At 35.6% G+C, this 14849-nt stretch overlaps 4 protein-coding genes across 6 annotated transcripts; all 4 read right to left on the bottom strand.

Annotated features, from left to right (window-relative positions):
* Positions 1-1049: 1049 nt before the first annotated feature.
* LOC124406487 (opsin, ultraviolet-sensitive) lies at positions 1050-3754 on the bottom strand. The gene is made up of 5 exons (XM_046881916.1): positions 3531-3754; positions 3244-3459; positions 2761-3142; positions 2435-2619; positions 1050-1789 (listed from the first exon to the last, which is right to left on the bottom strand). The coding sequence occupies exons 1-5, from the start codon at positions 3752-3754 to the stop codon at positions 1681-1683; spliced, it is 1116 nt and encodes a 371-aa protein (XP_046737872.1). The 3' UTR covers positions 1050-1680.
* LOC124406486 (FAD synthase-like) lies at positions 3734-7412 on the bottom strand. 3 transcript variants are annotated; one of them, XM_046881914.1, is made up of 5 exons: positions 7111-7412; positions 6262-6508; positions 5701-6154; positions 5284-5422; positions 3734-3860 (listed from the first exon to the last, which is right to left on the bottom strand). In XM_046881914.1, the coding sequence occupies exons 1-5, from the start codon at positions 7252-7254 to the stop codon at positions 3813-3815; spliced, it is 1032 nt and encodes a 343-aa protein (XP_046737870.1). In that variant the 5' UTR covers positions 7255-7412; the 3' UTR covers positions 3734-3812. The 3 variants fall into 3 exon arrangements, with proteins under 3 accessions (XP_046737870.1, XP_046737868.1, XP_046737869.1); XM_046881912.1 differs by lacking the exon at positions 3734-3860 and adding an exon at positions 4488-5206 and having other exon boundaries at positions 7111-7394; XM_046881913.1 differs by lacking the exon at positions 3734-3860 and adding an exon at positions 4488-5206 and having other exon boundaries at positions 5701-6136; positions 7111-7393.
* Positions 7413-8224: 812 nt separating this feature from the next.
* On the bottom strand, positions 8225-10921 carry LOC124406489. Its single transcript, XM_046881917.1, has 3 exons — positions 10809-10921; positions 8693-8812; positions 8225-8467 (listed from the first exon to the last, which is right to left on the bottom strand). The coding sequence occupies exons 2-3, from the start codon at positions 8804-8806 to the stop codon at positions 8240-8242; spliced, it is 342 nt and encodes a 113-aa protein (XP_046737873.1). The 5' UTR covers positions 8807-8812; positions 10809-10921; the 3' UTR covers positions 8225-8239.
* LOC124407491 (tRNA (guanine(37)-N1)-methyltransferase) lies at positions 8811-10773 on the bottom strand (the record flags this gene model as incomplete). Its single annotated transcript, XM_046883673.1, has 2 exons — positions 10495-10773; positions 8811-10235 (listed from the first exon to the last, which is right to left on the bottom strand). A coding segment is annotated over exon 2 (1308 nt), but the record flags the coding sequence as incomplete, so codon positions are not given.
* Positions 10922-14849: the final 3928 nt, after the last annotated feature.

Raw genomic sequence — 14849 nt, 5'->3', positions numbered from 1 at the left:
TGCAGGTTCTGCTTGCGCGGAATCATTTGGAGTTGTTTGTAGGTGATTGTGAGTAGCTTTTCGCTGTTTGGAAGTTAATAGTTCAGTCGTTATTGATGAAAAAAATTCTTCTTGGGAGTTCGCGTGACGTCGGGTGATTGTGAAATTTCTCGACTTTTGTAAGTCCATGGTTCAGTCGTTATTAACAAAAATTTGCGATCGAAATCAGTCTATCTATCATGTAAATTTTCACATTTCGCATTCGCACATTTCCCACCATCCAAGCGTTCTGATTGGTGTGCAAAGTTTAGTCAATCAATCAGAATGCATGGATGGTGGGAAATGTGCGAATGCGAAATGTGAAAATTTACATGATAGATAGACTGATTTCGATGATTATCATGTAATTATTCACATTTCACATTCTCACATTTTCCACCATCCAAGCGTTCTGATTGGTGTGCAAAGTTTAGTCAATCAATCAGAATGCATGGATGGTGGGAAATGTGAGAATGTGAAATGTGAATAATTACATGATACTGATAGATGGCCAGTTCTTAGTTCAGTCGTTATTGATTGAAGAAGTTCGTCTAGGGAGTTTGTTTCAGCCCCTTACATCCCTAGAATAGAAATTTTACTTACTCCTACAATTCACGATCGAATTGAGTTCTGGCTCGCACGGAATCGTTTGTAGGTAGTTTGTAGCTGATTCAATGAACAAATTCGTCTAGGGAGTTCGAGTGATGTATTGAATTTATTATTCAGCATTATAAAACCGGTTTATAGTTATTTGCCAATTTGCCAGATATTCAAAATTTGGTAACGTTTCGTCATCAAAGATGAATGAGACCTTTCAAAATAAGTAATTAAGGGCAAAATCTTGTTTGAATTTCATGTCCTTAAAGTTGATTCTGGGGACATATTTAACCCGATTTCAATAGGGTTTGAATATTAGATTTGCGAGAAGATTTGTATGAATTGAATCTAACCCTTACAATTGAGGTTCTCTAATGAAGATTTCAGATCATACTAAACGAATATTTGAAATTAACACGAATACAATGTCAGAATTAAAATGCTCAGGAATTTTTTATTATACATTTTGTATGATACGACAATACTGATAAATGTTATTAAACTATTAGAAATCAACAAATTAATACACACATAAAAATTATTACTATCTTTCGTACCTGAAAGTACATGCTTTAGACCTAGTTCAAACGAAACATACATAATGCTCTTATTTATTAGACTTATGTAATTACAATATAATGGACAAATTATCGGATTTCGTGATATAGTGTAAGGAGTGGTGATATATTGATACTGCCTACCGAGTGACGTTATCAACACCCTTCATTTACAACGTACAACCAACAGACACAGTTTTCGCAACAATCATCGTCAGTCCGTATCTCGACAAATCAATGACAGCTATCAATAATCGTGTGTACGTGAAACTAATACTGTAAACAATAAATACACAAGTATTTTGTCACAGTGGATAGAATAAAATACACAATATATATAAATAACGAATCCGATTTCATCATCCTTTGATGCGCCAACTGGTCGATTTTTACCGTTAAATGCCATACACTAATCCTCAACTAAAATACGATACATTTAGGTCAAAATTCGCCCACGTCGCCAATTGAGGATTAAGGTTGAAATAAATATGAGTCAGAGAAATCTGACTTAACTAGTTGCCGGCGGTGCGTTCACAGCTTCCGTTGTCGTACTATGGCTGTCATTGACTGGCTGTTCCTGTAGTTCTAGCCATGGCAATCGTTTTTGCAGCTCCAGTCTAGGGCATACATCGCGATTTGTTAACTTTCTTTACAAGTTATTCGTACTAACTAACAAATGACATTGAGGAATGTAATAAATGTAAAACTTATGGTTAGAATTTTTAGAATGACAAAAATCTTGAACAGATGCTTTGAAATGCAACTGTTGGCAAACGAATAAGATGACATTGCTGTACAGGTATTCTTCAATTTCGAAACGTAAAATGATTCCAATTTTCATATAAATGAATGACTTACTAATCAACAGAGATAAATTTTTAATTTAGTTTCTACTTGATGGAAAAATTCATCTCTGAATACTATCAAATGTCTGTTAGAAAATTTATTTACATACAAAGTAAACCTTAATTAGCACTACAGCAGGCCAAACCATACTTTCGGTGTGCTGAAAAGAGTTGCGATATGATCTCTAAGATGCTGCTTCAATATTCAGTGACTTGTAATCAAAACTTGGCGTGTTTTATTGCTTTTTTTTTATTATGAGTAAATAAAATGTTGATATTATCATTTTCGATTTGATGAGATTCTATAGTTACAACTTCTAAATTGGTGCCGCATAATTTTATACTCATTATAAATCTTATGCATTTTCAAGAAAATCCAATATTCAATTTCAAGATGGTCCAATAATTTCGACTCACCTGTATCTAGGATGGCTTATAGCGTAAACGTAGGGGTCAAGACAAGCAACGAATTTGCAGGCACATGCAGGGAGCATTGTTACTCCCGGTGTTAACAATGTTCTGTTCCCAAACGCTCCAATTAACGCAGTTACACCATAAGGTGTCCAGGCAGAGACGAAAAGGAAGCAAATTGTTATTGCAGCCTACGAGAAAACGAATTTCGTTCACATTAATGATTATTCAGTTTACAAACTAATCACAGCTGGACATACTTTGATTCAAAATCACATAATAAAATTCTAAATGAACAAAATATGTTAATAATTGCATATTGTACAAGGCACCTTTGCAATGCGAACTTCGGCGCTTTGCGCATTGGCATTTGTGTTGCTCCTTAGACTGTCAACATTCATCTTCTTGGCCTGTTCACGTAACGCTTTTTCGTGGTTTACCACATGGCTAACGATTTGACTGTAGTAATAGATTATCAGAGACATTGGAATTGCGTATGAGAATGTGAAAATCGTCGCGACAAAGTAACGTATTTCGTTGGTGTCGGTGAGATAATCGAAACTACAACTGGTCAGAAAACCTTCGGGAACAAATCTTCCCCATACCCCCATGAGAGGCATTAATGCCCAGGGTAAAACGTAGAGCCATATCACTGCTATGAAGAGCATCACTTGTCCGCGTGACAATTTACCATCCAATGGATGAGCTATGGTGCTATTTTTGTAAGAAAAAAAATCATATAGTTTAGAATCATAGAACAGGCATCCACAGAAGATTCAAGCGATAAAACTATTAAATTCAATGTATGGCGTTACCTGTATCTGTCGTAAGCAATTGCAGCATTAGTCATAGATGCTCCAATGCCTGATAAGGAACCAATGAAGCCAAATATTTGGCAGCCCAGATTGCCCAAAGCGAATCCAGTGTTGAAAGAATTGTAAATGAAAATAGGAGTCTTCAGCATCATGAAAAAGTCGCACAATGCAAGGTTCACTACAAACATGTTCGACGGAGTCCTGAGTGACTTGGCCCTGTTAAAAAATGGAAAAAAATTTTTGTCTGTGGTCGTTAGCTGATGGGATAAAACGGTACAAATACTTACGAACAGAAGATCCATATCACCAGTCCATTGCCGAGAAGAGCGACAAAAGTGAACAAGATATAAAGGAGAGCCAGTAGGTAGTGAAGGGAGGGGTTTGGCTCTGGGTAGACTAGCCAATGCTCAGGTATATGTATCAGCTCTTCGGGAGGAACGTTCCATCCAAGCAGGCGTGGTGGTCCCGCTGGAAGAATCCGTGCTTCCCAGTGAACGCTGATATTTGACATGTTAGCCTACTGGCAGCCAGCCCCTCACCCTATCTGCGATAGCCCATGCTGGCAGCTTTTATATCATGTATTGAGTGCTCACCCCCATCCGAGTCTTTATCCATGCCTGAAACCCTAATCCAGTTAACCCAGGTGGTAGGGCTTCGCCCAGCTGAGCTTAGGATTATCTGCTCTTATCCCTGGTCAGCAAAAATTCTCAAAGTCAAATTCATTGTCACTAAACTATGCTAGGGGAGCAATTCTTTCTATCTGTTGTCTGTTGTTAGTATGATTTTTTTTTTTTATGAGAGGGAGAGAAAATTAGAATCCAATACTTCAACTATCATACTGTTTCATTTAGTACACCTATCAGCTACTCTCAATTTGAAACTATTCATACACAGTCTCCATATATGTTAATGATTTTGATAAGTTTTAATCGTAATGGTCATTAAAAATCATAGTATTGCGGAAATTTAAATCACTTCTCTTTCTTAACCAGTGACAAATGATATTGAAAACATGTGTTAGTTTTCGTCAGGATTGTTTACATCATAAACAGGCAAATAATCAAGACATCAGATTGTGACATCTAATGTACTGTATCATGTATTATCAATTTCTTTCGAACAGTCTAAAGAACAGAATGAAGAATTGTTCAATTTGAAGATCAATTGATTAACATCATACATATTGCTTTAACGTAATAATTAGGAATAGGTAACTCTAATAATAAGACAAAAATTCAAAATTATACTTGCATCCAGAAACTGCAATATTTATTTAGGTACATTTTACAGTCCAGACAAAAAATCCGATATTAAATGTAATACACAGAAATTTTATCTATTTGTTCATTTCTATTAATCTATTGCAAAACAAAAGTCTGTGCAGTGTAAAATTCTGTCCAAGATGCAACGTGCTTCACAACCAGCGCAAGCTCGTGCAATAATTAAATAACTATTTAAAATGAAAGTTCTTTATATCGCATAATCCCAGACAAAAGTTCAAGTGTCTTAAGGATCAGGCATTGAAAATACTGTAATTTTATCCTCTGCCATGCCGTTCTAGAGAATCATCAGTCAATGTATATGCTGGCAAGTATTGCGTGGGATTATCGGGGTCTTTTAACAAAGGATTTGGCTTTGTTGTTGCTCTAGCACCTATACTGGTATATCCTTGATCGTACAAGGAGCAATAGGACACATTGTGTTTAATCAAAAAGTCCCACACCTGTTTATACGTCCAATCTAAGATAGGATTGACACGTACCATGGATGGCCATCCATTGTCTGTTGGTGAAAAAAAATCTAACTTATCTGCGCCAGGATCGCCTCTCCGCATCCCCATTATTCCAATTTTAAGATTTTTATGACTATCAAGAAGCAGCTGTACGGCTTTCCTTATCGAACCTTTCATCTTCAGTATTTTTAACCCATAAAAATTCACTGCATTGTCGACAAACTCGTCTACCTAAAAATATGTACTCAAAAGTTGGTAAGAATATTCGTAAGAAACGGCAGACGATTTGATAGTTTTCTGTCACGTACCTCAGGAAATGGATCGTCTGATACATAAAGGCATACAGGCGTTGGGGCTCCTCTGAGCTTGACAACGGTAGCTAGGAGATGAAGTACCACGGTACAATCTTTACCTCCGTTGAAATTCAGGAATATTCCATCAGCGCTCCTAAAAAAACAAATAAGTTGACATTTGACATTGGCATTATAACACGATAAACCTGTTTCTCTGTAGTCTTATCAAGTTTTACAGAGTTGCATAATTTATAATTTCAAAAAATTTTGGGCATTGACGAAATCCTGTAGATTTTAGCAGAATCTTATGGAAATGTGAGACACTTATACAATAATGGATTTGATGCAGGTGTGCAATTTTTTGAAGTAATTAATTCTTTCATAATACACACTGGACTTTGTTCTCAGTATTACACTTGCAGGTATATTTACTCGTTATAACTACGCTGTAGAATATCCAATGCAGCTTTGATATGTGGTTGCTGTTTGCTACTCGCTTCAACGGCACGTGCATGACTGACAGTAAAGTGTTTGCTAGAAGAAATCTCTCTAGACATCAAAGCAGACTGGAGATCCATTTTTGCTTTTTGAACTGCAGATTGTCTTCCTTCAATTGTTATCCTAGTTACTGTGGTAGATTCACACTGTGGATAACTTCCAATGCTAAGCTGGCCCTCCCATCGCTTAGCAAAGTCATCCAAAATGTCTACAAATGCCAACTCTTCAAGATTCACGTCAATAAAATCTGTATGCACAGGTGTTCCCCCCTGTAGTTGGGGAACGATAACATCAACCGCTTGAGAAAAGTACAATGGAGAACCAGGCAAAACATAGATGTTGGCAGCTTTTATCACAGGATACGTTTTTCCTGATAAATTTGTCAAAGCTGTAGTAAAAACGTTGATATGAAGAGTTACAGCTATTATTCACTTATGTTTCAAGTCATAAAACAAGAATGCAAGTCAAAACTAACGAATGTAAAATATAGTATACCTGATGAGGGAACGTGAATTATTTCACATGGACTGGGGACCTTGGCAAGTCGCCTTGCCTCGGTTTTTCCAGGAAAGAGTTCCGCATAAATGGTTACTAGTTCTTTGTTTTCTTCCAATTTAAGACCTAGACCCTTGGCAACTGCTGAATAGGTAACGTCATCATGAGTAGGTCCAACTCCACCAGCTGTAAAGACTACTGAGAACTTTTTTGACACAAGTTGGACTTCGTCAGCGATCTCATTTACCTGTGAGAAACGTACTCGTTAAATTGATTTAAACGAGCATAATGATTTGAGCAAAAATGTCTAGCTATAAAATTTTTTCAAGAAGAAGAAAGCATATTCTTAAATCATCAGTTATTGATGTAATTTAGTTCTTTGTAAATATGGGCATAATAATATATTGGGCAGTTTCACTGCAAGTATATATTTCGGTCACCAGTTTCTTGGGATGATTATGATTCACGATCTTTCAGTATTCTGGGTTCTAAGCAAATCTAATGACAATCTCGGAAAGACCAATATATTCAAATTGAATATGCTGTAAAATAATATTGCTTTGTTTTACATACCAAATGTCACGACTGTCACATTTGCTAGAACATAAAACAACTGTTTCAACTGGTTGCTGGCAGTAAAAAATATCTTCCAATAGATATGAGCGATACGTGTAATGAAAGTTTGGTTGTGTAACCAGAAATCAACGTTGAACACTTTGTGAAAGATATAAAAAATGTTTAATTAAAATATAAATTCTTTGTCCCGTATTGTACTTTCCTAAGATATGAATCAGTTCTGTACCGAAACTGATGATCAAATTTTAACAGGTAATTAAAAGTAATGCGTACTACGTCTGGAATGGTGACCACTTTGCGCAATTTGATGCCGATTGCTGCTAGTCTTTTTGCCAAGTAAGATGTGTTTTTGTCTATTACTTGGCCACGCAAGATTTCATCTCCCACAATTACAATACCAGCTGTGTGCTCCTCCATTGTGTTATTCAATTTATAAATCAAGATGGTGCAAGCTGCTAAGATTAAATCACGTGAGATGTCAGATCATATAATTATTATGATCTACATACACATAACAGTAAGCGAAGTAATATGCTAAGTTCTGCAAACAAGAATGAACTATTTATTTCAGCAACATGAGATAGCAATGATTCTTTTCAAATGGCAAGCTAAGATTTGACTAGATACCAATTTTAAAAATATTTCCTGAAAAAAATTCCAATGAAGTCATTAAATTAAAGTGAATAAAACTTGATTTTTTTACTGGATTCAAAATAAAGGTGCGGCTCAGAAAAATGCCGCCAAAAATTGTAATCAGTTTATAATTTGGGAGCAATTACAAAAACAGTATACTATATAGTGTAGAAAATGTTGTACGAGCTGTTGAGTTACTACTTTTTGCCGCAGACAATGTAAAAATAGTTAAAATAAAATTATAGGAATTCGTTTATTTTCGGTAAGAAACTAACGGTTTCTTATAAAAACAAATACTTCTATTTGTTACCCACTGAAGAAACTGTTTGTAATCTTATGATTCAACTGCAGTAATCATAGTTGTAATAATTTATTTGCTGTTGCTAATACACTACCTGAGTAACTAATAATACACAGACTGATAGATATTGGAAAATGGAATGCAACAAGTGTAGAAGTGGAAAAAATTGTTATACATTTGATAATAAAACTAATTTATTTATATAATCATTTATAAATATATGTATAGAAACGCAAAACACCTCAATTAGCATTCAATTAATTGCAGAGTACCATTTTACGAGAAAAACATGTAAATTTCACCTAATTAATAATAGGTGAGCGTTATTATAATCATATCGGAGATCCACTGCCATTTTATATAAATTTATATTTTTTATGTAATAACAATTAACAGTAATGTATGTATAAATTATTTTTACATATTTTTAAATCGAAATAGAATACAAGTGCGCTTTGACATGTTTATTTATATTTGCATCCCCTCGACTAAGTTGGCCGCTGCTTCAGTTTGAGCTCTTGTCGCCATTCGAGTGTTGGCCTTTGCATTCTGTCTGGCTTTAGTTTTTTTCCCCGTTTCTTTGACAACCTTTCCTGGTTTTCCCTGCAGCATTTCTTTGCGTAGCTCCACCAACTGTTTGTCCACCTCTGTTGTTTTTCCTACCTTACCAGATTTCTTCTCAGATTTTACGTTCAACTGTGCAGAGAGATTTGGTTCATTTCAACTTTCATTATCCAAAATGACTTCAATGTTATTATTAAAAAGTTTGTCTTAAATTTTGAATCCCCAACTTTTGGTGTCAAATATTAAAAATAAAATTGCAACTTTATTCACATTCTGACATTATTGGTCCAAAAATTTTTGTAAAAACAAATCCGTTTTATTTTTTTATCTGTCTTTCCCAAGGTGCATTTGACTTACTTTCTTCAGTTCTGTGGAGACCTTCTGCGCTTTAGCTTTTTTATGCTTGAGGCTACGAGCTCCGGCTACCTTGAACACATTTTTGGTCTTGTGGTGTGCCTTGTTCTTTCCCATCTTTTCCTATAACATTTTCATCAACAAATAAACCTGTATTATCAATTTTTAACTTTTTAGCCACTGGTTTGTATCCGATTAAAATATCTCTAATCAACATAAAGGACACTCTCATCATTTCCTTGTTGGGAGAAACATTTCTAACATTGTGTATAGTTAGTAAGGACTCTGGGGTCAAGGCATGGCCAAGTTTTTCCTCGACAAGCAGTTTGGCAAGAGCATGAGGGTCTTCCTCTTTTCCAAGTTTCACAAAGCAGTAAAGGTGAACAATTGGGGGGTTTGTGCAAACTTTTTCTGCTTCTTCTCTATTGAACCAATCTGTGAATACATCTAAGAATTCGACAGCCATCCCTGGAAGGTTCATTGCAATGTGCTCAGAGCCTTTGGCTCCAACATTGCGTCTCTTTAATATATCGTTACGTACTTCAACATTTAGAAACTCCCTCCCATCTTTGTTGAATGCTGTTATGTTACCACAAGTCTTGTTTAACTTGGCATTCTCTGTCAGCCACCTATAAGATTCAGGATTTAAATCATTGGCCATAACACGGTTCCCTTTACAGCCAGCTGGAATAGCGAATGGACCAACACCCGCAAAAACGTCGTAAAGCACATCGTGAGGTTTGATGAATGACACTAGGGTTTTGTGCTCAGTCGACAAACGAGGGTTCCAATAAACCGTAGCAAAATCAAACTTGTACTGAAACCCGTATTCAGACACGGTAACCATCGTGTCCTTGTCCCCAGCTAATACTTCCATGGCAAAATGTCGATACGTCGTATCAATCGTATTCAATTTGTTGACCACTGTTTTAGTGTTTGGTACTTTGTCCAAAAATACTTCTCCGATTAGATACTTTTGCGATAGTTGACTATCTCGCAAATTAAGGTGCACAAGGTGGCCGATTTTGCTGTAAGAATTTGGGACCTCTGCTCCCTCTGGAAAAACTGCTTTCAGGACTTGGTCATAACGCCAGTTATCATAATTGAAAGAGATATACTTGTTGCAAAAATCAGTTACATCATTATCACTGAGCAGCTTTTTGTCTGCTTGATCAATGTCTTCAAACTTCTGGACTTTGACTGGATCCAGATAAGCTATTTTGCCGTCATCGTCATTGGCGTCGTCGTACTTTTGGATTGGCTTGAAGTTTTGCATCTTCAACGTGTACTTTTTCAATACGGGCATTAGTCTGCCAAGATTGACTTTACCCAGACGCATCACGGGCAACTTTACTACTATTGTAAACTTGCTACGATCCAGCTTTGTCATTCCTCTCACCGACGCTGGTGGTACAAGCAACGAAGCCATAACGGTATTGCATATATGACGGGGCACGTCTCTTCAGTTACAAGTAGCAAGAGCAGCGACCAAATATCCAACCACAGCCATTAACTGGTACCAACACTGCCCAAAAATACCAAATATCTACTACAGTCAATATTCCGACTTTTTACGTCGATGTAAATTAATTACAAACTTCATTTTGAAAGTCTCTTACTCTTTATCAATACTAAATATGATCAAAGGTCCATGCAAGTCAGGTTTAAATATTCAGTTCAGACGCGAATTTTTCAACAACTAGATATTTGAAGCTAGGTTGTAAAGCAATCTGAACTATAACCTATAGGATACTAATTCGGTACAATAGCTTCTGATATAAACAAAATGTAAAAAGGATTAATACCTTTACGAAGTTAGTAAATAAAACTTTGGCATTCTAGAGCAGTGTGTCTCGTGATTTTGACAAACACACAAATTAGGCTCAATTCATTTTATGATTATGTGCAAAACATTAATTATATTTTAGAGACAACAACAGTAACTTATTACTTTTTTCTCATTCAGTTTCATTGTTATCTTTTCACATAAGGCTCTCAGGTATTAGACATTGTCGAGGAGAGCTAAATCTTTCGTTTCATGAGTGGAAATGAAAGGGCAACCCCCAGAGTTTATGCGTTAATTATATTAAATTTAATGAATGTATTTCGCCATAGTTACCTCAATTTTTGTCAATGAACTCGTTTAGTGGCGGTACCGCGACAACTGGACTGATCCTGTCCACGTGCACGCGAGCCAGCGAGCCTAACGATTAATCCAGCATTCCTGTTTATATTCCTTCGTTCCTTTGTTTACCGGTGCACCGAAAACGCGCGCTGTATGAAATTTTCGACACAGTCTGTATTCTTTCGATAACGCATTCACCGAATATTGATTCGATTGAAAATATTGAAATATTCTTTTTATACGAATAGTGTCGATATTTTTGACATAGGAATAATCAGAATCCATCTCACAACTCAATAAAATAATGGTATAACGCAAACATAATAGGAATTCACCAGCTAAATGCTGTTTGAAAATATCAATTGTTGACTGAATACGTTCATTCTAACGCGATGTAGCAGTCCTACCTTTACTGACCGAGCGAACTCATTCGTTTTCTTCCTATATTAAATGAACAAACGATCGGAATGGGTTGAAATTTCGAGGGTGCCTAGCTCTTTTGTAGCGGAGTCGAAGAAGGTTACTCATCTTCCGAAAATCGTCAAAACAATTAAACACATGAATGTGTATCATTTATATTTACCTGCATGTATCAAATCTTTTATAGGTAACAATGGCATCTCTAAGATGTTCAACTTACTTTTTAAAAGTTTTTTTTTGCGAAGTCAACGTTGAGATGCAAATACTATGGAAAAGTTTTACACTGCTTCATTTTTAGTTCCAATCGTTTCAAGAATATTCGTATGAAGAATTTTCTTTGCATTGTTGAGCACTATTAAAGTTATGAATTGAAAAAATTCAATGTGTTAACCCTCCGCCCGTAATGTGGGTCTTTTAGAGAACTAGCCAAATTTTCAAATCGAATATTTTCGGAATTAGGAGAGGGAGGATTTTGGCTCCCTTCCGTGAAAAAACTAGGTAGTGGAGGTAAGTCGTACGCAGAAGGATGCCAAGATCGATCAGTTTGTGTCTGAGCAGCAGAGAGTGTAAATCATAAGTGTGCCCTAAAAGAACCATATTCCGGTCGGCCACGGTATTTCGTGCAAGTAAGTAAAATGAAATTTATGCCCTTTTTCGACATTTAGAATAATTTTAACGTCCTTGAAATGATTTTTATCGCATGCATATGTACGTACAACATGCATGTACTGTATGATTCTAATTAAAAAATATATTATTTTTTATGTGCATTTTGATGGGAAGGCTAGAGAATATTCGTTATTGGTTGAGAGAACTACCCAAAATTGTTGAAAACGAAGTTTCGGAAGGTGGATCAGACCACGAAACTGCCGAGGAGCATTTCTCTGACATCGAAAATGCTAACGAGGATTCGATTAAATAATTGAAAGCAGGTTTCTATCGTAATTCCGTAAATTAATAAATTACTCTGACTTTGAAGAAGATTTTTCATAAATAAACTGAAAATAAAGCAAAAAGTATTATTTGTTCTGATTTTTTTTTATCATAAAAATACGACCTTTTCGTTGATCAAAATAATTGTAGTTTTTGAAAGTAGCACTTTTACTGTATTTTTTCCTAACAGTACATATATTTAGCTCTGCAACCCCGCAAGAATTTTATTTTTACATAAACAATTGATTTAGCTATGATTTTTTGAATGAAATGAAAAATTTTCTCCATTTTCTTTTGCATTCATTTTTTTTTTTACGAGAAATTGCTAAATCAATGATGGGATAATAAAAAAGGATATTCTAAAAGTATTTCAGAATTTTTTTAGATTTTTTTGACGTTATTTTCTAAGAAACAGTATTAGCCGAACTTTTAGGACCCATATTACGGTCAGTGTACCAAATAAAAATTTCATATTACGGGCGGAGGGTTAAGTTTTGAAAACATCCGAAAAATTCTGAAAGACTCTTCTCTTTGCTAGAAGTACGTTGAAGATATTTCAAAGGCTCAATCTATTTGATGAGTTTTCCTCAAAATTTGGAAACGATAATTGGGTTGTAATTGAGAAAAATCACGCAAGTCCTTGAACGAATATGAAAATGAATAACGAAAATGAATATACCATGAAGTATATTGCAAATTAATTGGAATGCAGAATAAAAGTCTTGTCAATTTATGTTAAATATTGATCAGATGTTAACATTGTCTTTCAGCAAAGAACTTTTTGGAAATGAAGCGAAAAATGGCTAAAAAAAATTTATATTACCTACTGCATAATATTGAGGCACTCATCAAACTACATTTTTCTTCTGTGTTATTGACATGCTGAATATTCATTATTGTCAATTCATGGTTTTACATAGAGGTAAAAAAATGGGAAAAAATCGTTCCCTCGAAGGGGATCTTTGAAATGTTCAAAATTACATAAATAACATTATTGTAAAATCAACGACTGTTTTTCATTAACTCATTTTCAAGCGGACTAATCCGATGGCTTTCAAATCATTAAATTCTGTTTCCAACGCCACATTATCCGTAAAGTCAATTTTCAATCTGTCGGCTGTACGTACTACCGTTATCAAAAGTTATTCATAGTTTTAATTTACTATTTCGCATCGAAGGAAGTTGAAGCGGGTATACGTAGTTACACCTCACACTGTTGCACATTCATTTAATTTCAAGAAGTGAGAATTTGACTATATTGTCACGTATCTGAAAGGCAGAGTTGAAAAAGTTGAAGAGGCTGTTAAAAAAGAAATATGAGGTTTGTAGGCACCTCCAATGAAAAAAGTACGAAAAACTGTAATCGAAAGTAGTATAGCAAAAAGATAAACCGAGAATTTGTCTGCACATATTTATAATTGAACATACAGATCACTTTGTCACAAACTATGATCTTCCTTATTATATGAAAATATTTTTTCTGGAATATTAAGTGTTACAAGCACGCGTGATAGGTTTTTACTATTGTTAAGTGAGAAACGTGTCAGCCCAAAAAGTATAGACACGTGGCTTTGGAATTTGATGTACGTGTCAAAAAAGTAGATGATTGGTTGCAAAATATTCCGAAAGCTTGGAGTCTACTGTGTCCAACGATCCCTTGCTCATCTTTGAGAAAAATTATCGACGCTAGTTATTGCCACCGATATGTCGGAGACGTGTTTTTGTTTGCAGAACTATGCGAAAAATTTGAGAAACGTTAGAAACCTACACTTTAAATATTACTCAAGGCTCGACTCAAACTAATGCAATTTAAAATTTTGAAAAATCTCGAACGACTTAACTTCCAGGAGTTTTGTCCGAGGTTTCGTCAGCCCCTGCAGCAGCTAATTGGCCCCACCCATGAAGTCGGGCCAGCGAGCGTGTCAGCTAACATATGTTAAGTTGGCCCCCCCACCTTGGATTTTTGGACTTTTTTTTACTCGTTTGGTGGTGTTTGGTGGTCCACTTTTAAGGTTTGGTGGTAAATAGTTTGTTCCAAATTCGAAAAACAAAATTTCAGCGTGAAGTCAGCCCCGACACTATGACTTTTTGCAAATTTTTTTGTTTGGCATCGTTGGTTGGTGTTTGGTAGTCGAATTTCGAGGTTTGGTGGTGCATGATTTTCATTTTAATACCGAAAAACAGTAGTCGATCTAACTCTAGTCCCTTTTCCAATTAGTAAAATTACTCGTATCTGCCGACAAATATTCATTTTTCATCAACATATTAATTTAGCCAACTACTATTGCCAAGTACGTAGGCGAGAGCGGGGCAAAGGGGGCACCACTTACTTACTGAAAAAACGATTTTGATTGAAAGATCGAAAAGCTAAATGAAGTGAATTTGAATGAAATCGTGTCCATTGTGGCCCGATTCTCCCTGTACAGCTGAGGTTCAACATTGCGCCGTTCTTCCCTAGGGATGTGCAAGTGGTTATTATTGAAAAAAATTTCGGAATTTGTATTCAACAAAATTTCAGGCACCTGATACTTGTCGAATTGACCACCAGAAAATCTAAAATAATTCAGGGAGTCTTTTTCGGTAGTCTTTTTTTTCATATAAAAAGTTTCAAAGAAATCGGAAAAGGTGACGGTCAGGGGGTGGCACAGATGACGTGGAACGCCCCATATAATGAATCAATAA

Source organism: Diprion similis, chromosome 6 (genome assembly GCF_021155765.1).
Source record: "Diprion similis isolate iyDipSimi1 chromosome 6, iyDipSimi1.1, whole genome shotgun sequence".
Taxonomy (NCBI): domain Eukaryota; kingdom Metazoa; phylum Arthropoda; class Insecta; order Hymenoptera; family Diprionidae; genus Diprion; species Diprion similis.
Note: the sequence above shows the minus strand (reverse complement) of the source record. Positions and strands in the feature narration are given on the sequence as shown.

Bases quoted from the DNA above. Each gene is read 5' to 3' on its own strand.
- LOC124406487 (XM_046881916.1), bottom strand. From the start codon at position 3,754: ATGTCAAATATCAGCGTTCACTGGGAAGCACGGATTCTTCCAGCGGGA. The intron at 3,460-3,530 runs GTAAGTATTTGT...ATTTTTTAACAG, and splicing joins GTGATATGGATCTTCTGTTC to GGCCAAGTCACTCAGGACTC. The intron at 2,620-2,760 runs GTGCCTTGTACA...GTTTTCTCGTAG, and splicing joins CCGAAGTTCGCATTGCAAAG to GCTGCAATAACAATTTGCTT.
- LOC124406486 (XM_046881912.1), bottom strand. From the start codon at position 7,254: ATGGAGGAGCACACAGCTGGTATTGTAATTGTGGGAGATGAAATCTTG. The intron at 6,509-7,110 runs GTACGCATTACT...CGTTTCTCACAG, and splicing joins TGGTCACCATTCCAGACGTA to GTAAATGAGATCGCTGACGA. The intron at 6,155-6,261 runs GTATACTATATT...TTTTTACTACAG, and splicing joins AATTCACGTTCCCTCATCAG to CTTTGACAAATTTATCAGGA.
- LOC124406489 (XM_046881917.1), bottom strand. From the start codon at position 8,806: ATGGGAAAGAACAAGGCACACCACAAGACCAAAAATGTGTTCAAGGTA. The intron at 8,468-8,692 runs GTAAGTCAAATG...CTCTCTGCACAG, and splicing joins TCTCCACAGAACTGAAGAAA to TTGAACGTAAAATCTGAGAA.